The following is a 23,253-nucleotide window of genomic DNA, read 5'->3' as shown; positions in this document are numbered from 1 at the left end:
ACGCAGGGATTCATTTCCCCAGCAGCACGTGCCCAAGAGCAGCCAAAACAAACCCCAGCAAGGAGAGAGCAGGAGAAGGACACTGAGTGAGAACACTCCTCAGGGGAAAACCCTATTTTCTTTAATAACTTTTTGTGCTTTTCTGGGCAAAGAGAGTAAATGGTGGGTTGTGAGGAGCCACCCTCCAGTCTGTGCTTCTGATGGAGTGAGTCCCCTGAGAGATGTCTCCTCCATGGACACATCCCACTGGAACCTGCACATCCCCAGCACTGCAGACACCCCAGAGGGTCACAGCCCACTGTCACCCCTCTGGAACCTGATTCCAGCTCCACTCAGGCCTGGAGCTGAGACCGCCCTGCTTCCAGCAGGGATCCAGCTCAGGATGGACATGGAGCTGTTGGAGAGAGCCCAGAGGAGGCTCCTGGATGGTCAGAGGGATGGAGCAGCAGATTTGGGACTGTCCAGCCTGGAGAACAGAAGGTGACCTAATTGTGGCCTTCTAGCACCCTGGAGGGAGCCAACAGAAAAAATGGAGAAAAACCATTTAGAAGGACCTGGAGTGGCAGGCCAAGGGGGAATGTTCAAACTGACAGAGGAGGGTTAGATTAGAGATTAGGGAAGAAAATTCCTCCCTGTGAGGGTGGTGGGGCCCTGGCACAGGTGCCCAGAGAAGCTGTGGCTGCCCCTGGATCCCTGGAAGTGCCCAAGGCCAGGCTGGACAGGACTTGGAGCCACCTGGGACAGTGGAAGGTGTCCCTGCCCATGGAATGAGGTGTGTTTCAATGTCCCTTCCAACCCTTCCCAGGACTCCATGCTTTTGTTGTCTGTTTGCTTTGAGGACAGAGGGGACCAGGCACTCAGGAGAGCTGCACAACCCAGCCAAGGTGGGGATTTTACAGGGATGCCTCACAAAGCGGCTGGGCCTCAGTGACAACTTGAGAAAGAGAGCCCACGACTGGCAGTAACTCTTCCAAAGCCACCTCCATGCTCTGGAAATGCCAATTCCCCAGCTTGCCTGACCCCAGACCCTCCTCCTGCAGCTGTGATTCTTCCATTCAGGCTTCTAAAAATGACTGAAACTCAGCTTCACACCTTCCCTGGACAAGCAGGCCTCGTTTTGCAGAGCTGAGCTCTCTCAGTACCAGGGCAGCCCTGCTTTGCACAGGTCCCAGCAGTTTTCTGGGATGGAACACATGGAAAGAGGAATAATGAACACACAAAAAGAGGAAAAATGAACACACAGAAAGAGGGAAAATGAACACAGAAAAACAGAAATAATGAACACAGGAAAAGAGGAATAATGAACACAGAAGAAGAGGAATAATGAACACAAAAAAAGAGGAAAAAATTAACACAGGAAAAGAGGAATAATGAACACAGAAGAAGAGGAATAATGAACACAAAAAAAAGAGGAAAAAATTAACACAGAAGAAGAGGAATGATGAATACAGAAAAAGAGGGAAAATGAACACAGAAAAAGAGGAATAATGAACAGACAGAAAGAGGAAAGGGCGAATAATTAAGAGCTGTTAGCAAGTGAAGAACCAAGTCCACCCATGTCCCTCTCCTAGAAAAAGCCACAGACCCAACTCTTCATTTCCATGAATCCCATGGAAATGGGATCCATCCCTAAATACAACAAATTTCCCTGGCATTTCCAGAGCCAAACAAGTGCCAAAATGTGTCAAGTCCTAAATCCCAACCAAAGTTATCCTTGCTACATTTACCAGCTCTCCAGACCTGTAGTGCTGCTCTGTATTTGCCATGGGAAGAGGAGGGTGGTGCCAAATTATGCAGAAAATGTGATTTCCCCATTCTTTAAAAATAATTAACACAACATTTTACTTGGGAAAATTTGCTGTTGGTACTTCTTGCATTGCACAGATTGAGGTGAAGCGATGGAATTTAGAACTTTGAGACTTTAGGGCTGACCAGGAGCTCAGGTGGGGTTTACTGAAGGGTTTGATGACCCTGAGCACATCCCTGGAGCCCTCAGTGCCCAATCCCATACAAAAACCTCTGAGCAGTGAGCAGCATGAGGCTGATTCCCAAAAAACCTCCTGAGTGCCTGGCACCAGCAGCCTGCAAACCCCAAAATGAGTTATTTTGCATTGCTCCCACCTTCCCAAACTGCCTCTGAGAGAGTCCCCAGGGTGCTCCTCCTTCAGAGCCCATGTATATTTATGGTTTCCCTTATTGATCATCTCCTTTGCAGAATCCCACAGTGTTCCAGGCTCCAGCAGCCAGGCTTTGCTGGCAGAGGACAAAACCCAGGTTGGGTTTCTCTGTAGGTTAAAATTCCAGAGGAAGAATCAGTGCCCTGACTTCTGCAGTGCTTTTGACAATGAAAAAAAAAGCTATTTTTCAAAGCACTGTGATGACCACTGAGCCGTTCATGGGATTTTTCTTTTTCTTTCTCCTTTTTGAACGTGTGGCTGATAAAATATTGCTTCAGGAGCTGGTATTCAGGGATGGCTCTCAAAGACGAAAGGAAAATATTTATTTCCTTTTTCTGCTTGTGAATCAGAATGTTCTATTTAAAGCAAGTGCCCTCTGCCTGATTGCTCATGAGTTATTACCCCTTATGGAAATAAAGGAGAAATATCAGGAGGTATTCTTAGTCATTCCCTTCCCCTGTCTCTTCTTTCTTTCCCTTAATTCCTTATATACCCATGTTTTAGCCAATGCCTAAGATAGAGCAACTTATCTTGGCATTCTTGGGCCTAAAAAGGCTTTACTCTCTTAACCCTGGCATTGAAGCATTTGGGGAAATGTCAAAAAACAGGACAAATTTCAGTCGTTTCACTTGGATGCCATAAGGTGCATTCTTCACTTTTATCCAGAAATTATTAAATTAAACCCCCCAAAAGGTGGAGCTGTAGAAAATGGGGTTTGTCCTGTGATTCCATCAGCTTCTTCCTCTCAATCCCAAGCCAGCCCTCGTTCCTCCTGGCATGGTTTTAATTCCAATCATAGGAAACAGCCCAACAATTGCCAGCACCTGGATCTGACCCTTCCTCTTCCTCATGGTGTCCCCTGACACCAGAACAAAGCCCAGATCCTGCAGGAAAAATAAAAATGTTGATGTTCTCCCAGAGCTGCTCCTTGGGAAGGGGATGGAACTGAGCATGCACAAAGCTGAGCAACCTCCTCAGCTCAAAATTCTCATTTAAAAATTTAAATATTTAAAATAATTAAAATTAATAGAATCAAAATTAAATCTTTAAAATATTTAGAGGTCATGGACTTATTTTTCTTCCTTGAGATTAATTTTTTTTTTTCACTCAAGCTCTGAGTTTTGGTCCAAAGCAAAAGTTTCTCTGCAGTTTTATATTCACATGTATAAAAATTCTAACTCTTAGCAGCTATTGAGGGCAGTTCCAGGATGCTCTGGCATTCTGTTTTCTTCATGAACCCACAGAATTCCAATTTCCCAGGCCTGCCAGGCTGGAATCACTATGAAAATTAAAGATTCTGTGGGTTCATAAAGATTCTGTGGGTTCACGAAGAGACCATCCCCAGTTAGAATTTTATATACATGCATATAAAACTGCAGAGAAACTTGATTTGGACCGAAACTCAGAACTTAAGTGAAAAAAAAGTTAATCTCAAGGAAGAAAAATAAGTCCTTGACCTCTAAATATTGTAAAGATTTAATTTTTATTTTATTAATCTTAATTATTTTAAATATTAAAATTTTTAAACGAGATTTTTGGGCTAGAGGAGGTTGCTCAGCTTCCATGCTCAGTTCCATCCCCTTCCCAAGGAGCAGCTCTGGGAGAGCATCAACATTGCATGGGAGATGTTGAATTGCACAGAATTCCTCAGCAATTTCCCTGCAAGAGCAGGATGAGGGTTGGAAAAAAGCAATTCCGGAGGGAATTCCCCGAGGGAGAGAAGCTGCTGCAGTAACATCATTCCCCAGGCCAAGGGAAAGGCAGAGGAGGGGAAAATGAATGAATCAGGGCAGGAAAAGGAGCAGGAAATGTCATCACATCCTCCCAGGTGAGAGCCCAGGAGACACGAGGAGCTTTGGGGATTTCTTTGCTCATTTAGAGGACTCACTCTCCTTTCAGCATCTCTGGCTAAGGCAGGATGGGCAAGAACTCGTTGCTTCAGCTGGATCAGCTTTTAAAGGGAAATGAAAGAATCTGTGTGATCTGGGCTGGGAAATGTGACAAAACCATCACAGTTCATGCCATGCTTAAAAGCCTATTTTTAATATCTTAAAGATAATTTTAAAATATATTTTAATTTTGATTATATTTTAAATATTTTAATATTTTTTTATTTATTGTATTCAAGGAAATGCAGTATAATTCTCCTCCCAGCATTTAAGGCCACTCACATAAAGTAAATTTCCCTCAGCACTTGGAAGTATTTCTAAAAAGCAGAGAAAATAAAGAAGACCCCCTGCTAAAAATTTAAATTTTGGGAGGAATTGGAAGGTTGGACTGCTGTGAGTCAGTGACACTTTAAAGTGTGTTCAAAACCCAGCAGTTTTCCCTGGCCCAGACGTGGAGCCAGAACTCTGCTGCATCCTCAGCTGCTGGCTCCCTATTTTTTATTTGTCTTCCATGGGACAGGCTCTACCTCACCCCCCCCCAGGTAGGAAATGAAAGCATTTATTTATTTATTTTTCCTGTGTAAAGGAGCAGCCTGGCTCTGACACTTCAGTGAGAGAAGCCTTTGTGCTTCAGCAAATAACCTCTCTTAAAACATAAATTAAAATATAAATTAAAACAAACTGCATTTATCGGTGGTGTTTACCCTGTGAAGCAAACTGAGCTAAAATCATGACTCCTACAATCCAGGTGCTAAATCTCCCCCCAGGATGAGATCCCCATTCTTCTCTCAATTAGGAAAATTAACAGTGCCATGATAAATACCATTATTTACCCAAAGCTGATGGAAATCATTATGTAATTATTTTATTTTCATTTTCCTCGGCTCCCAGAGGCCATAAAGCACAAAAATGCCATGATTTATTCAGGGTGCTGGCAGCGCTGTGCTCGGTGTCAGCGGGCAGGAGGGCAATGGGAGCAGGAGAAATGCAATCAGGTCACACTCAATAATCACAGGGCTTTTAGGTGGGGTGGTGTCTTTCAAGGCACACACACACACAAAAAAAAAAAGAAAAAGGTGAAATGACACCATCAGCACAGCAGTGTCAGGGAATGAGGGAAAGCACCCAACAGGTCCTGCACTGAATCATCCCTGGGAGGGGCTGGGGGCCAGGGTTGACATATCTTATTTATTTTTATGAGATGAGAGTGAATCACTCACTGCCATCCCATGTCCAAAAAAGCCCTTGAATGATAGGTGTGGTTTAATTCAAAGAATATTTTTTTTAAAACATATCCCACAAAGCAAAGCAGGAGGCCAGATATGAGGCTGTGCTGCAGATAAGGCAGGAGACGTGTTCAAACCATCAGCACCCAGCCCTTCTCTCTGCCTGAAAGGAAAAACACCAATAATACAGATAATTACTCAGCTTTTTTCAAGGTATGGCAGATAAAACACAGCATTCTGCATTCTCATGGATGTTTGGGCTGTTAATGAGTGACGCTGGAAGTTTCAGCAAGTAACACCAAGTTACACCTGCGAGGAGTTCAGATGGAAACAAACACAAACTGAATTTCCTGAGGACTTTGAGGTACAATTCACTGCCCATTTTCATTTTCACCAATCTTTCCTTACTGGATTTTAAAAAGAGAAAGCTCTTTCTGCAGTGGTAATCCTTGGGCAGAAGAGAAAGATCCATTCTCACATCAAAGCCCTCAACAGCACATTCTCCAAGCCCCAAAATGTAATTTGATTTTTCTTTTTTTAAGGCAGAAATCAGAAGGAACAGACATTAATTATGAAGCACGTCCTGTATGACAACAAAATGAGCTTTTTCTAGCAAAACTGAGATGGTGCTGAGGAATGACCACTTTGCAGACAATTCCACTTCCATTGAACTCCCAGTTTGGTCAAAGCCTGACACTAAATTTCCTGTGATGAAAGGCAAAAACTTCTAGTGCCAAAGGCAGAAGCACTGTTCAAATTAAGGAATTGATGACGCCTAAAAACAAACAAACAAACACAAAGGCCAGGTTTTCAGAGTTTTGGGAGCGAGGTGTGCACAACAGTGGTATTATCAAGACTATAAACTACAGGAAATGAATTGAGAAATATGAATAGAGAAGAGGTTGGGTGTGAAGAACAGGTATCATTCCTGAAATAAATGTCTAATATGAGAAGCAATTCAAATGGAATATATTCTAATTTGCCATAGCAAGGAGTTGTGTGGAAGTCTTACACCAGCATTCAACCCACAAGTCACTGCATGACAAAACTCCATATTCCAGAGAAATACTGACCAAAAAACCAATGTTAAACTGCAGAAGGAACATTCCTTGTGATCCTACAAATCTCAGATTTGTTGAGTTTATCACCACTGAAAGAAACAGCACATGGAAGCAAAAGCCAACAGGTTACTGGGTGACAAAAAACTCCTCCCCTTTCCCTTTTTTCCAGTCAGTGCCCATTTCTTGCCTGCTCAATTTTAGGAGCAGAGGATGCAAACGCATCCCAAGTTCCCATTTCCCAATTTGCCATCAGGTAAAACTGCCTAGAACGTCTCAGGGCTTTTCCCAATCTGCCATCAGGTAGAGCTGCCTAGAACATCCCAAATTCCCAATTCCCAATCTGCCATCAGCTAGAGCTGCCTAGAACATCCCAAATTCCAAATTCCCAATCTGCCATCAGCTAGAGCTGCCTGGAACATCTCAGGGCTTTTCCCAATTTGCCATCAGGTAGAGCTGCCTATAACGTCCCAAATTCCCAATTCCCAATCTGCCATCACGTAGAGCTGCCTGGAACATCCCAAATTCCCATTTCCTAATTTGCCATCAGCTAGAGCTGCCTGGAACATCCCAAATTCCCATTTCCCAATCTGCCATCAGGAAGAGCTGCCTGGAACATCTCAGGGCTTTCCCAACCTTCTACCCCAAGGGAAGAGCTCAGACACCAACACCCAGCAGACAGAGCTTGTTCCATGAATTCCTGTCCAGCACATGAAGGGATTCATGGATATTGCTCCCAAATGAAATTCTGAGGGCACTTTCTAGAAACAGAGCCCTGAAATGTCCTTAAACGCTCTGGGGAATGGGAAAATTCAAGAGGTGTCTGTGAGGACAAGAGAGTGCTGGGGTGGGTCTGGGGACACCTGAGGGAGGACAAAGCCCTTCCTTTGAGGTGTGAAATGTCTCTGCCACGTCAGGGGACAAAGGAACACCACTGGAACAGAAGTGCCCAGAGAGGGAAAGTTTGCTCAATTACACTACAAAAATAAACAGTATCACAAAGTCAACGGGAATTGATAAACGCAGCTCCTATCAGAGCGGTGGGGATGTGAGGAACCTTTCTGAAAATCGTGAGTGTAAATAGCAACTTTTATCAGAATTATGAAATGCAAGGACAACGTTTTGCCAAGGTCAGGGAAAAAAAAGGTTTGCACCAGTCAATTTCTGCCAGCCTGTGAGGATTGCACTTTGTTCCTAAAAATCAGCCTTTAAACAAAATAACAAACAAAAATATACATTGAAACAATAAATGCCACCTATCAATAACTGGGTCCAAAAAAGGAGGATTAATCTTTCACATGGCAGCCTACAAATAATTAATCTGGCATATTCCTAGAGGAAAATTATCCTTATTTCCAGATACACCTGGAATTGATCAATACCTTCCTTAGGAATCTCGAGCTGCTCACACCTACAGCTCCCCTGAACCAGACCATGTATTGCCAGTGAAATAAAAGGGATTTTCCCCCTCAACACACTCACTTTTTGAAGCTCATATGCTACTACCAATCAAATATTCTGCAATTATATTCACAATAGAAGCCAACACCAGGAATGTCCTTGGAGGGGAGAGAGGGGATCAAAACTCAGCTGAATTATCCTCTTTTCCCTGCACTAGGATGGAAGGAAAAGGAAACTCTCCACTCAGTCATTAAACCAAACTCTGATTTTAGCTCTTCAGACACTTCCTACTGCACAGCAACAAAACACAATTGAGTTTTCTTGTTAAAACAGGAGCTTTTTGCTGTTTCCTGTGCTTCAGACACATTGAAAAAGTAAACAAAACAAAAACATTTGGACCTGCTTCTCTGGGCCTCACTGCTCACTGATTTTTGACTTCACAATCAGGAGTTCAAATAAAATCAGAGAAAATTAAAACTGTTAATGCTTCAGCATGGCCTTTCTGACCTCTGTTTCTAAGAAAACATGGTTCTGTCACTGCACTGGTGCCTTCTCCTGGGAAAACCTTACAGTTCCAGCCCTCAGCTGCCCTGAAAATTTCCCACCCTGTAAATCCTCCAGGATTTTGTGAACCAGTCCACCCCAGTAGCGGCTGATGGAGAAAATGGGGCAAGTGACTGCTTCATCCAGGGAAAAATGAGGGAAAATTCAGCTCCCACTTTTTGGGATAGGCTTCACCTATCCTACAGGTGAAGCCCCCACTGCCCCAGACACAGCCTCTTCCTCAGGACAAGAGCCAGCAGCTCCCATGGCAGCAGGGATGGGCACTGGGGGAGAGAGAAGGAATTATCTATTGGATAATGGCCACTGGGATAGAACTGTGAGCACACAGCAGAAATCCCAGGACACACTTCACTGTTAATGAATATTCCAGGATAATTACAGATCTAGATATTGTCTAATCAAGACTATAAGAGCAGAAGAGGCCAAGATGATTTCTGAGACAAGCCCAGAAAAGCAGGGAGAAGGATAAGATGGGAGACGTGGGACAGAGCTTTTTTCCTGCTGAAGGCCGGGTTTTGTTCAGCTGTTGGGGAAAAATGACTTTCACATTTCTCCATCTTTGCTGCAGCACAAGAACTTGAGAACACGGGGGCTGTTAATGGGTACATGCTATTTTTCCCTGCCCAGTTATTAATGCCTGCACTGCTGACACGGGCTGGGAGTCAAAGGTAACACCCCCAACCACCAAACATGATGCGATTAATCCCATTCCCTCCACGCGACAACTCCCGAACACAATTTGGAAATGACAAGCACTTGATGAAGTGACCCGACATCATTCAAAAACAGACTTCCAAAACGGTGCTCGAGCAGTTTTTGTGGCCCAAGAAGTGAACTTAAAAGGGATTTCTGCTGATTTTTAAATCCTTCAGGTAACGGGGGTGGGGAGTTACTCAGGGAAACACGGCATCAGCAAAGTCACCACCTCTGTCCCCAGGCCACCAGGCCTCAGTCCAGCTCCAGGAACACTTGGCAGAGAAGACAAAGGAATGTGGTGCCCACATTCCACACGCTTACCTCCCATCCAAAGTTTGTTTCCTTTAATGTGCTCCTCTGTACTGCCATATAGGGTCCAAATCTTTCCCCAACTTCAATCTTCTTTTTGGCCCAAATCCCTAGCCCTGCCCCTGGGATCGAAGATTCTCTGAGTTCAAAATCTGGTGGGATTGGAATGTCATCAGGAATGTAGACGGGAGCTTCATAGGGTGAGCCCTCCTTGGGAGTGAAGTCCTCACTGGTGGGGAAGGGTGACGGAGGTCCCACAGGGATGGGGGACATTATACTGTCCTCAGTTTCCTCCTCTGCGCTTTCTCCAGCAAGGAGATCGGGGTCGGTCTCGTACATATTATTTACAATCTCGCTGTCACCTAAAAGGGGAAACAGCAGAACAAAACACACTGAGATACTCACGTGAACATTGGTTAGTCTCTCCCTGGGACAAAGTTTGGCTAAGCCGAGCTGGCCCGTTTCTAAAGGATAAAAACCTCCCTCGAGGAGCTCAGGTGGAGCTGAGGTAAGGGCACTGATCACCATGGGGGAGGCTCATTGCAGCCTGTGGGTTCTGTGGGATCAGGGGTCCTCTGCTGTTTGCGCTTCAGTTTTGGAAAGAAGGGGGGAAAAAACACAGAAGGGGTGGTTGAGGTTGTTTTTAGCCACTTCTTGCTTTAACTGGCTCAGTGTATTTTGTAAAAGGGGTATAAAAAATTTAAAAAACAGAAATAAATTAGGGTAAAATCCAAGTTTGGCAAGAAGCGTTTGCCTGGTGTTTGGGGTTCCTGCTCAGTGTGTCCCACACCAGCAGCTGTGGCTGTGAGCTCAGCCATGCACCCCTGCAGGTGTAACAGAGCATCACTGCCGTGTAATCACTGAATCCTGGAGTGGTTCAGCTTGGAAGGGACCTTAAAACCATCCAGTTGCACCCCCTGCCATGGCAGGGACACCTTCCACTAGCCCAGGGTGCTCCAAGCCATGTCCAAGCTGGCCTTGGACACTTCCAGGGATCACATCTTCTCTGGGCACCCTGTGCCAGGGCCTCACCACCCTCCCAGGGAAGAATTCCTTTCTAATCTCTAATCCAGCCCTATTCTCTGTCAGTTTGAAGCCAATTCCCCCTTGCCTTCAAATGAAAACCCTCGACACACAGAAGGCAACAAAGTTTGGGGAATTTTTCCAAGGGGAATCAATTTCTAAGCAAGGCCATTCATGTAATGAAAACGGAGCTTTCTCATCCAAAAAACCAAAAAACCGTGGTGGTGGGGGAGTAAAACATGAAAGGGGGGAAAGAAAAACACAATTTCTCACCCAACAGAAGTAGCTGGAGTATTTTGGGAGCAGATTTGCCCTGTCTCCATGAGCCACAAGGCAGCAGGGGCGTGCTCAGCAGCTCCCACCACGATAAGAAACCCAACAACCGCCGCTTTGTGGGCACAGCTAATGCCTGGCCACTGATGTCACCAGGGGGGAGCAGCACCCCACCAAAATGACACTTTTCACTGGCTCCCAGCTAGGCACCATCAGGGAAGAATAGCTGAAAAAGCACGGCTCGACTTGAGGTATTTATAATTCATCTCTTTGCTAACCTCAGAATGCACCTTCTGTCTGCAAGACACATCTCCCCCTCTATTTCTTTTTTTTTTTTTTTTATGCCTAATAAAGATTTTCCGGAGTTCATGCCTAAGAAACCTGGTGGCAGACTCGACTAAAGAGGAGGATTTTGATTCCTCTGCCAATGTTTTTTTGCTGCAGCTTTTGGAGGAGAACAGGGAGCTGCCTGCTGCAGTTGACACGGGTTTCCTCTGCTAGAAAGTGCAGCCCTCCCTACTCAAACATGTCACCAGAACCCAGCTTTCATGAACATGAGATACTCCATCATCCTGAAAATATTTGTGGTTGCAGTAAATGTTTTCTCACCCAGTATTAGCAAGTCAAATTATTTTCTGCTCTATGATTAGCCTCTTTTGCACTTAAGGAACAGGAATTCCAACTGAGTTGAAGAGCAAAACTGGGTTTATTGGAGCACAACCTGTGAAAATTTCCAGAGGATACAAGTAAAGTATAAAGATACCTTACTACTCAGCATGGTTAATTTAATTTATTCTATGGGACAAGCAGGGCAGTTCTGATTAAATTTTAATTAACAGTGAAGCTGATCTTTTTTCTGACTGAACTCATACTTCAAGAGGAATCATCAAAAGATAGGTAAATGTGTTTTTTCAGTTGTTAAATGACCAGGGACTGGCAAGAGGCACGAAATAACAATGAAACAACAATTTCAGCTCATAATAGGTTTGATACCAGAGATTCCAGGTGGCATCTGTGGGAGCTGAATCCCAGCCAGGCAGATGTGGGAATGTTGGGTTCCTCAGCACAACCCAGTGCCGAGTTCAACAAATTGTCCCCAGCATTGATTAACAGCCTGGGAAAATCTGTGCTGTGCCCAAACCTGGCACTTTTTCTGTGCACTGCCAGGTGGATTTCACAGAATCCCAGAAACACTGAGGCTGGGAAAGACCTCCAGGATCATCAAGTGCAAGCTGTGACTGATGCCACCTTGTCACCAGCCCAGGGCACTGAGTGCCACCTCCAGGCATTCCTTGGACACCTCCAGGGATGGTGACACCAGCACCTCCCTGGGCAGCTCCTGTCAAGGCCTGACCACCCTTTCCATGGGGAAATTCCTCCTGATTTCCAGCCTGAGCCTTCCCTAGCCCAGCCTGAGGCTGCTCCTGTCCCTGATCACCCCCCTGAGCCTCCTTTTCTGCAGGGTGAGCTCCACAGGAGAGGGAGCTGGCCTTCTCCACAGGCTGTGTTTATTCCAGGGATTTGGGGGAAATCCAACAACTGGGGCTCAGTTTTGATTATTCCACAGAATTTTCTAGATCGTCCCCACTGAACCCCTTCTCCCCTGCAGGGCTCTTCTCAGCTTTACCCCAAATATTCCACAACTGGTTAAATTAAAAAAACACATACAAAAAAAGAAAAAAAAAAAAAGCAGAGAACATCTCGTTTTCCAGGGACAACCCCCAGCTCTCCTGAGCTCCATCCCAACTCAGCTGGGAGCCGTGGAGAGCCGGACGTGGCCACTCCGTGGTGACAACAGTGACAACCACTCTGCCCCACATCTGCCCCTCTGGAATGTCTGCCTGGGTGAAAAGCAGCACAGAAATACAACTTGACCTTATTGTTATTGTCATGAAACTAAAATTAGTCCCTGAAAGCTCCCCGGCGAAACGACGCGATAAAAAGGCCTCATTGAAAGGTTGTTTCCACAGATAATCAGATATGGGCAGACGCTGAAAATCTGTGTGACACCAATGAGGGGCTGGCAACAATGAGAGGGATGGTTTAGTGGTGGTGAGAGACCTCATGAATAATCTATTTAGCGGCTGTAATGAAAGCAAAAGCAAGGCTGGTGTTAAAGGAAATGGTGGTAGGGGAAATAATGCCTTAGGTTTTGGGGTGGGTTTGTTGTGTTTGGGGTTTAATACGTTTATTATTATTTTTATTATCATTATTGTCATTATTCCTGGTTTAATTATTGTTGTTGTTGTGAGATATCTGATTCTGCAGTGGAAATACCCAATTATCTAAAATGACTGAGCGTTTTTTACACTCACAGATTGCAACGAGCTTCTTTGACTTCTACACTGGGAACATTTAAAGAACATCCCAATAATTAATTGCAGTGCCTGATCACCAGACCAATCTACAGTTTCACTGGCCTGGATAATTCAATATTTGTGTGAAACCCAGGTGTTTTTATTTTCTAAGCAAGGAGGAGAATGCCAGGCACCCCCTGAACTCACACTTTGCCTCAGAACCTGGAGCCTCAGGCCCAAAGGAAATATCCAAGCAGAAAAGTAAAAAATACAAATATTCACAGAGAACTTTGACTTTGTAGCTAAGAATGGAACCACACAGGCACAGACCAACAGGTGCTTTTTCCTTAGGGATTAACTGGGTGTTGGAAGGGTTTTTACATCATTATCCAAACTTTGCAGCTCATTCCTAGCTGAGTTTAAAATCATATGTGAGTATTAAAACCTCAGTGCTGTCTAGAACTGCTTGTTAAGTGGCAATAATAATAATAATAAAATATTATCAGAAAAAATATTCATTAGGCTAGGGACTTGTTTCCATTTTCTGGCTCTATAGAAAGAGCTCAAGGCCCTTTGTGATTTGAGAGTGACCTCAAACATCTTTTCCAGCCCAAAGAGGGGCATCACCACCACCTTTACAGGTCCTTGGATGCCCTGAGGTTCCTGCACTGTGATTTCCCTTTAGAAACATTCCCCAGGGAAGAAAACAAACCAATCAAACCAAACCAAATCAAACAATTGGCTGGTGAGGAAGGCAGGTAAAATTTGAGCACTTTGAGCAATATCTTGAGGAGCACTGAGCAGCCTGGTCTAGTGGGAGCTGCCCATGGCAGTGGGGTTGGAATTGGATCATTTTTAAGGTCACTCCAACCCAAGGAATTCCCTGATTCTATGATTCTTTATTTCACACCTCCAGTGAACAAAATCACCTACATTTCTAACTCTGGGGTGACAGAATTCTGTCTCCATTTCTATGGACTCAGGCCAAAAATAAAGTCATTTTTCTGACCCCTTTGTAGGCCAGAGGAGCTGCATCAGATCATCAAAACCCAGCCCTGCTCAACCAAGAAGGAAATATTCCCATTAATGATGTGCTTAGCTAGTTTTGCCAGGGTTCATCACCTCGGGGTGTTGTGCTGCTCTTCTCACCTTAAATCAGGTGAATTCTGAGGAATATCTGCCCTCCATCCTGCCTTAATCCATTGGGAATTCTGCAGGAGCCTGGCTGCCCATCCCTCTGTGCCCTGCACAGGGCAGGAGCTGACAGCAGGCACAGCCCAGAGCTTGGCAGACACGACCCTAAATCACAAAGGACCTTGGAAAGCCCAAGGAGAACCCACCCCAAAGTGCCTCCAGCACAGAATGATCCCAGTGGTCAGATTGCCACCTGATGGCCACAGCTGAAATACAATAGGAAATCCCAAATCCAGGCCCTGCTCTGCTGCATCTGCCTGGCAGGACCAGCCCAAAAATCCAGCCCAAAAATCCAGCTTTTCCTCAAGGTGGTGGGAACTGTAGGTGTCAGTCAGCTCTGGATCCAGTCCTGGCATTCCTGAGCACTGGGAGTCTCTTAAGTCCTTTGAATCCCACAAGAAATGAGAAGAAATGAGAATTCTCCCTAAACTTTCACCCTCCTCATGGATCCACATCTTCCTTCCCAGCCTCTTCTCCCTGCTGGGTGCAAACCTGAACCTGCAGCCAGGGAAATGCCTGGATTCCCAGGGAGATCTCACTTCTGGGTGCTACAAACACCAGGCACACTTTTCCTTAGCCTTGTGTGATGAAAGAAATGTGCCTTTGTGGGTTGGATTGTGCAACACTCTCTCTGGAAGTTGGTGTGAAATACTTCTGCCAGAAAATATAAAAATTAGTGACAAAATGTCATGAGAGGAATTATTCCTCTTCCATTAAGGACAGGGCTGAAGTTTTAAATACTTCAAGGTCATAAAAAATGGCTTTTCCCTCATCCATGGACAATATTAATGAGAATTCTGTAAGGAAAGGACAACAAACAATCAGTTGTTTAAGATTCTCAAGCCCAGCACCCAATTTCTTCGTCCCATTCATTACAAGAACCTTTCTCCTCCACCTCCATCCAAGCTGAACTGGGATCTACAATGTTTGCTGGTGGATACTGATCTGAAATCAACACATCCAGCACCCAAACCAGAGCCTGGCCCTGAGGCACCCCCTGGGAGCAGATCCTCAGACTGCAGAGGATGCTCTGACAGCTGTTCCCATCACCTCTGAGTGCAGAGCCAGAGGAAATTCTGCTTTAAAAGATGACCATTGGGAAATGTCTTTTTTTTCCTCTTTTGTTCACTCACAAAACCCCTTAATTTTCACCAATTTTACAGTTGAAATAAGGTTTGGGCAATAAATATCCAGGCAGGGAAGTGGCCACTAGTGGGAAGTGGTTTTGCCCCCGTGCCACGGTGCCAAGGGAATGTCACAGGGGCTGTTTCCACCTTTGAGAAATGGGGCTGCTCACACAAACCTTTTCTGAATTTTTTAACTTCATTGGGCAATTCTGCTACAACTTGCTGTGGTAACTTTTCTGAGCATGTCTAGAGATACCCAGCTTGGAATTCTAGTATTCATCCCTTTGGATTCCTCCTGAATCTTGGGCCTTTAACATGACACTGACACAGCAAGCACCTCAGATTATTTCTCAGTGGAATAATCCTTTTTCTTCCTTAGATCAGTCATACCCAGAGCTTCTCACAGCTCCCTGACACCTGAAAAACCCCAAAATGGTATGAGTAAAAGGAATTAGGGACAGTAAAAATGGCTGTGGGTGAGATCTGCTCTTCATTATTCCCTGTTCAAGCTGGTATGGTGGCACAGTTGTGACAGGACGAGTCACAGGTCACAGCTTCGTCCAGCTCACAAGTTAAATTCCACTAAATGGAAAATTCAGACCCTGCTAACCTGAAATTGTTGGGTACTTAGTCAGATCTGAGCTGATCCCACAACAAGCCCAGCTCCAGCAGATATCCAAACTCCACTCTCAGCTTGTTTCCCTTAAAACACAAATGTGGTGAAATGGATTTATAGAAAAAATTAATAGAAATATTTATATTTCTTTTAATAGAAATAGTTCTATTTCTCTTCCGCACTACAAAGCACAGAATTTTGGGAATGCCCAAGAAGCAGGAAGGTGCTGATGGGGTAAACAGGATTCTGGAGGTGAGTGTTCAGGAACTCACCCCTGAGGGACCCAGCTGCTCCAAACTCTGCTGGCCAAGCTCCCTGTACCCCAGTGACAGCCCCAAACACTCACATTTGCCAGGCCACACATGGAAATTTTTATTTATAGCTGCCATTGAAATGAAATGTGGAGGAGCCACAAGTTTTAGCACATCCCTGTGTAAGATTCCAGACAGGAACAAGCTCTGAGCATTCCCAGCACAGAAGCCTGCCCCAGGTACTGCTGAGTCTGGCTCTGCTGCCCAAATCTTTGCAGCTGGAGTTTAAGGACAAAATGCAGGGAATTTCCCTGGGTCTGGCTGATGCAGAACTGCTGCAGAACACATTAAAACCCCAATTTTCTGCTGAAGAATACTCAGAACTGCAGAGACAGTGAGGGATGAGGCAGGAGGGGGAGGCAGGACGAGAAAAAGGAAGGACTTCCATAAAAATTAAACCCTTGGAAAGGCTGCCCCTTTCCCGTGCTTACTTTGTATATTCATTTTTCAAGTTTCACGTTTATTCCTTGCCTTGTCTTAGCTGGAACTGCACCTCTCGAGGCAGCGTCAAGTCCTTTTATTAAAAAGAAACAGAAAGCAGATCCGAAAGGAGCAGCAAGAGCAGATGAGGACTGAGCAGAGTTAATCGAGAGCATTTTTCAATAAACATTCCAAAAGCAGTTGCTGCAGAACTTGGCTGTGAGTAGAACAGGTATTAAGGATTTCAAGTACCTTCGGTTTTAAGCAAAAAAAAAAAATTGTTTTCTTTTATTAAGGGATTTCTGCTGGCAGAAATGAAGAATAAAGCTCGAAACAGTATTTCAGTGTGTTCCTTAATACCCATTTTCCTCTAGTAAAACCAGCAGGGAAAGTGTCCAAATTACTCTGCTCTAAATGCCAGTATTATATTTCCAGTAAAAGTCTGGTTCAACCAGGCATCAAAAATATTTCCACATAAGATCCTTTTAGAATCAAACTCTGTAGAGAATATTGTTGTTGTTGTTTGTTGTTCATAACTTCACTTCACCTGATCTTCCTGAATCCACAATTTTAGTTTATATTTGAATTCAAGCTGACATTTTTACAATTTGTGCTACGTCCAAATATTGATTTGATCCATGTTTGGATGCAGTAGATGAAGTTGGTTCTTTTAAGCAAAAAAACAAAACAAAACAAAACAAAAAAGCTCTGCTATCTTACTATTAAAGGCACTAGAAAAAATATCAGCCTTTGGGATTTCTGTCTCTGAACTATTTATGAGATAAAAGCTGCAGTGAAGTGTCACAAGATGTGTACAGTTATTACCAGAGTGGTAACAAACATTTGGGGTGCAGTAACAAAACAGCAAAAAAATTCAGGGAAGGAAGAGAGGAAAGCCTGGAAAAAAGCTCCACTCGGTGCAGAAAAATCGTCATTGCTTTGCAGTGGTTTGCTTATTTTTGCTCCAAAATCCCTCCCCTTTAAAAATCTATAGAAACTTTCCAAACCCCGCTGAAAACGCAGCAAAGTGGAACTTTGGAAACGACCGCGAGAGAAAATTCTCCGCTGGGAGAAACGCTACCTAGTTAGAATAAATAAAGAAATGCACTTGGGTTGGCCCTCCAAAAACTACCAGCCCGTGCTGGAGATTTCTCTCGGTGCTGGATGTCAGGCCATGGAGCGAGAATAAAGCGTTTGTGAGCCTCCAAAAGGAGCCCTCGCCATTGGAATTCACGGCTCTGCCAAGCGGAGGCTTTGGGGCTGTTGTCACCGTCTCATTGTCATTCCGCTCACTGTGGCTTCCCCAGGGTCCCGAACAGGAGTCCTGGCATTATTAACAGGGCAGATTAATAGCAGAGGGGAGAGGCATTTTCACAAACACGCCAAATATTAATATTAATCGATAACAATTTCCACTTCCTGACGGGAGGCGCGCAAACGGCGCGGGAGGAGAGGAGGGAGGGTAGAGCGGGGATGGAAAGGGGATGGTGCCCACGGAGTGGGGAATGAAAAGGGGAGCAGTGAATCAATGCAGGGCACAGGACGGAGCCGTGAGGTGGGTGTCAAAAGCAGGGCTCTATTTTCGCAGGCACACACAGGCACACATTTTAATGCCACCAGATAAGTGGGATTTGCCTTGCCCCGGCCAAAAAGAAAAAATTCCGGGGAAGCTCGCTGGTTTTGTATCGGGGAAGAAACAGCAGAGCTCTGCAAAAACAGGGGGGAAAATATCTTGTATCTAATTTTTGCCCTCCCGAGTAAGGCTGTATTCTGCAAATTGTATTTTCCTCAACACTCAGAACACCATGCATATCCTTTTTAAATTTAGGTCCATCCACATTTACCAGATTTCTATGTTTGTATTTCAAGCTCTTTTTTCTACAACCACTCCTCTGTTTTAAAGCCAAAAAAAAAAATCTGTAAAACTTTCTTCATCTTTTCTAATGGATCAGCCCTAGTTTTTTAATTCAGTCTTTGGAAGTCGTTATCATTATTTCACACACTCTTTAATTACAAACAGCACAAGCAGAACACATAGGGATGTTGCCAAAGAGTTTCCCAAATGCTCCAACTCACAATATCCAACCATTCCAGCTCAAGACCTTTTAGCACAGACCCCACTGTGTCACTGAGCTGAGTCCTCCCTGAGCTTTGAACAAACAAATGAGTTTTTCACTCAAAGACACATTTTTTCAGCAGCCTCAAAGTTCAGCTGGGCCCAGGAATGTTTCTCCCAGACCTGGAAGTGAAGATTTGGGTGAAAACCCCTCCTGGCACAGAAGGGGTGCCTGAGCTTTGCCCCACACAGGACACACAAAGGACTCTCAAGCTTTGATCTTTGGGCTGGACTGGTTTCCTCACTGTGACCCACAAGGACAAAGCTCCTTGGACTAAATCTGGGCTGGGAGCAGAGGATTGTGCTCAAAAATCAGCTGGAAATGGCTTTCCCGCTCCTCATGGGTTCACTCCCAGAGTCCATGGAATGCTCTGGGGTTTTACAGCCCCTGACTCATTTTGGGTTTCATTTTATGCTCCCAGCCTGCCCTGAGGCCACCAATCCAAAATATATTTGGGACACATCTCTGACTGTACCCATCCAGTTGCGTCCATCCAGCCAATTCACATTTCACCTGTCACATTTTGACCATGTAAATAAGGAAAATTCAGAGGTCTACCAAGTATTTCCCACACTGGGCTGAGGAGGTTCCTGATATTTTGGGAGCAGAACTGAACGCCTTTCCTTGGCTAATCACCTTTCCTCTGGCTACCAGTGTCCTGATAATTGTAGAAATGTTTAATTATTTTGAAAAATGGAATTTTAACCAGCCAAGTGATGACAGTAAGAAACAACTGGGGGTTTTAATGCTGTTCTCTGCAGAAATCCATTTCTCCTGTCCCCATCCCATAGAATCAATGATTTATTTCAATAAATGTTTGCACTGGGAGCACCTCCACAGAGCTGCTCTTTGGGGCACTTTTCTCCTGGCCACTCAAGTGCTGTTTTCTCTCTGGGAACAAGAACCTGACAAAGAACTGAGCGTGTGTTTAATCCTCCTGCCTTTCCCCACTGCAGTCTGTTTACAAGTCACTTCTGACAGAGAAAGTGCTCCCAGAGTTTGTCTGCAAAATGTAGGACAGGAGAGATGGGAGGTTCAACAAATGGCATAAAATCCATAAAATCCTTCCCCAACACTGTGAACAAACCCTGGTACAGGTGGGATTCCTGGGAGAATCCCATCCTCTCCACAGGAACTTTGCCCAATTCCAGAGGACTCCACAGTTGTTTTAGACCTACTCATTTCATAGCCACACCACAATATCCTCCTGCCTTAGCCTGACAGATCCATTCACATTCATTTTAATCTGATTCCAGCAGATTCTGGTTCAGTCACAGCCTGGGAAGCTGTGGAAGCACAGAATTTGGATTTGGGGCTCTCCCAGGGCACTCCCCACATCCAGGCAGAGCTTCTCATTTCCCTCTCCTCCTTCCAAAGCAATCCTGGGTGTTGCACCCACCACCTGGCCCTATTTAAAGCCACGACATTATTCCAAAACGGATTATTTATACTAAAAACACTCCTGGGACTACTGTATTTGTATTTCAGGGCTGCTGCATCCCCTATTTCCTCACTGCTCTAATATGGCCCGAGGCAGAGCGGCTGAAATGACTTGCGATGCCACTGTAATTTTTATCAAGGCTTGTTCCTGGTAAAAAGCCTCTTTGTTTCAAAGAAATGTGATTTGGCCTTTTTCCTCCTCTGCTCTATTCCTTGGTTAATATACCACTTCCACTCACCCTGGGGCTAAGAAAGGTATTCCATGGAATTGGTCAAATCTCACTGTTTTTCTTCTAAATCACAACTGGCTTTTTTTCCTCGACCATTGCTAAGCACTATCTAAGCTGACAGTCTGAACTTGAGATTTTATTTGTGCCTTAACTCTTCAGCTCCTGGATTTGGAGCAGTCACATGGTTAAAGGGATGCACCAAGGCTGCTCTGGCAAAGGAGGGATTAAGGGCAAGGCAGGAAGAACAGCTCTGGCTCATGTTATTTATTATACAAGGCAAATTTGTTCATCTCTGTAAAAGTATTTTCAGCCAGGTGATCATTTATTATAAATCACAGCAGTGACTTATGTGGAAGTCCACAAAGTTGAAATCTGGAGTTTTCAAAGTCTTTTTTCAAAAATAAAAAAGGCTCTTCATTTCTTATCTCCCACAAAGAATTTGGTTTTAAACACAGTAACGCTTAACCCAGATTTGGGATTGCCTAATCAAGTTTTAATTTAGTCTGTCTCATTGACAAATAGGGTGGATTTTCCAGTGAAATATATGCCAAGTGTTCAAGTACACTCATAAAATATCCCTCGAAAGCAGAAGCTGCAGCAGGAGCTGTTTGTTGACCTGCATTTATAAAATGCCCACAACCTCTAATAAAGTGAATAATTATAAATTAGGAAATCCAGTATTTTTTTATACATCTCTAAACTGGTCCTGTTTGGAATCCAGTCCTCATTTGCCATCCCTACCACACAGAGCTGAGAGCTTCACCTCAAGGGAAAAAAATGCATCAATATCCAAAATACTGTTACAGGAAACAGGAGTTAACACCCTAATGGGATCTTCAACAATTAATACAAATCAACACCTTGCCTTAGTGTTTAGTCAGAGATCATCACCCTCCCAATTAGCTGACAATTAATAATCCTTTATGCAGGAAGTTTTCGCTGTTGTTCAGAGATTTAAACACATTTCTAAACTTTGCTAGTCATAAAATTATACCCAAAAAAAATTGATTAAAATCAGCAAGATGATATCCTGTTTTATGGATCATCAGCAAATATATTTACATTAAAATTAAATACAGACAGGAAAATCAGTGCATTGAAGGAAACACAACACAAAAATATAAAAGTCTCCATCTCCCAAGACAGCATCTATACCCAGCTGTGAAAAGTGAGGCATTTTTGAGTAGCACAAATATTTCTCCTCGTGATCACCTCTGAGAGCCTCTGTCAGAGCAGCTCTGCACAAATTCCCAAAAAATAAAGCTGCAGGATCTCTCCGTGCCCTGGCTGCAACAGGAGCCTGGGCACTTCAACATTCCCTCCAGGAGTGCACTGAGGGCTTTTGTTTGTTTGTTTGTCTAAAGCTTCCCTGTGTTTTCCTTCTCTAATCCCTCTGTTTTTCTGCTCCCTCCACAGCCAAATCCATGGAAACTCAAAGAACCTTAAAGGTCCCTTGCAGGTCAAGTGTTATTTTTCTTCATATACCTGACTTTAACTGGTGGAATTGCTCGAAGATTTCCCTCACAAGTTTGATAAAACAAACAAGGCCTCAGAGCAAGGTTGTTTAACTCTTGTTTTCTACTCAATACCAGAATTTTCATCAGTCAGCCTGGCAAGAGTATAAAAATTACAGCCAAGGCAAGCCAGGAGGTGATGCAAGCTCCCTGAGAGGAGTGCATCCACCTGCAGTGGTCCCAAACCCATTCCCAAAGGATTCCAGAAGTGTTCCCATCAATCTCCCCGGAATTCTGAGGTGCTGGGCTGCACCCTAATCCTGTGAGCAAGCCACCTGCTCCAGAGATTGCACCTCAAAAATCACCTCACTGACAGGAGCCAGCACTTCTCATCGGCACAGTCAGAGTCAAAAATCCTGACAAAATCAACCCAAACTCTTCTGTGATTACCTGTGAGCCAGACCTCACTAATTAGCAGGTAATAAGGTACCAGTTTGGGATGGAGAATCCCAAAATTCTGCTGACTTCTTCAGGGGTGCTGCCTCTGCCATGCCAGTCCTTCCTCTCCCACCTGGTCTCCAAATCCACCAGGCACCAGACCAACCTCTCCCACAGGACCAGTCCCTGCCTGGGCTTGGTGTGGACAATTACCTGAACCCTGGTGGAACTGGAGGCAGGGATGGGCAGGGAATTGATGGAAAGGCAGAACCAGCCAGCACTGGGCAAGCTCAGAGGTGGCTTTGCCAAAGATCTCTGCCTGAGAGCAGCCAGGGTACTCCTTGAAAGAATGAAGGCAGGGATCCACCACCTCTTAATATTAAATATTCATTTTTTTCCTCCACTAAACCTCTTTGTTTCCTGTCTCCTCTCCCTCTCGATGCAAACACAGCCCCAAACTTTCAGAAAAGCCTCGGTGCATCCCAGCAAACCCCTCCTGAGCACAAACAAAAGCCCCACCACCCCTTGCCACATCCCATCACCGCCGTAATAAAGATGTTTACACTTTTAACCACCGAATAAAGCGCTCTAATTCCGCCGAGCTTGTCCCCTCCACTCCACTCCCTTCACTCCACGGCTTCATTTAGCAGGCCGGCGGTAAAAAAAATTCATTAATTTTTATTAACAGGGAGAGCCATTTGTTCCCTGTGACAATATTTGACTTGTCGAAATGATTTTCACCTCTGCCATGAGGTGCGCGCTCCCCACATACATCACCCGATTACTCCGGGAGCGGCCAGAGTTGCAGTCATTAGCCAGTGAATTAACGACAATCCACAGCGCTATTAATCACGCTGACAAAAGCGTGAGCTCGCTGCTGACCCGAGCACGGCTCTGGGACACGAGCACAGGCAAGGAGAGCACAGCCAGGGGGCTGGGGAAGAAAGGAATTTTTTGGTTTTTTGGGGTTTTTTTTTGTTTTATTTTCGTCCC

At 44.6% G+C, this 23,253-nt stretch overlaps 1 protein-coding gene across 1 annotated transcript in view; it reads right to left on the bottom strand.

The window, feature by feature from the left end:
* Nucleotides 1–23,253, bottom strand: part of PRDM16 (PR/SET domain 16) — a 296,734-nt gene that overhangs the window by 177,033 nt on the left and 96,448 nt on the right. Inside the window, exon 3 of the mRNA XM_041476600.1 lies at nt 9,333–9,682. Within this exon, the coding sequence (XP_041332534.1) occupies nt 9,333–9,682 (350 nt within the window). The remainder of the gene's footprint in view (nt 1–9,332; nt 9,683–23,253) is intronic.

This window comes from Pyrgilauda ruficollis, unplaced genomic scaffold (assembly GCF_017590135.1).
Source record: "Pyrgilauda ruficollis isolate IOZ18807 unplaced genomic scaffold, ASM1759013v1 scaffold39, whole genome shotgun sequence".
Lineage (NCBI taxonomy): Eukaryota > Metazoa > Chordata > Aves > Passeriformes > Passeridae > Pyrgilauda > Pyrgilauda ruficollis.
Note: the sequence above shows the minus strand (reverse complement) of the source record. Positions and strands in the feature narration are given on the sequence as shown.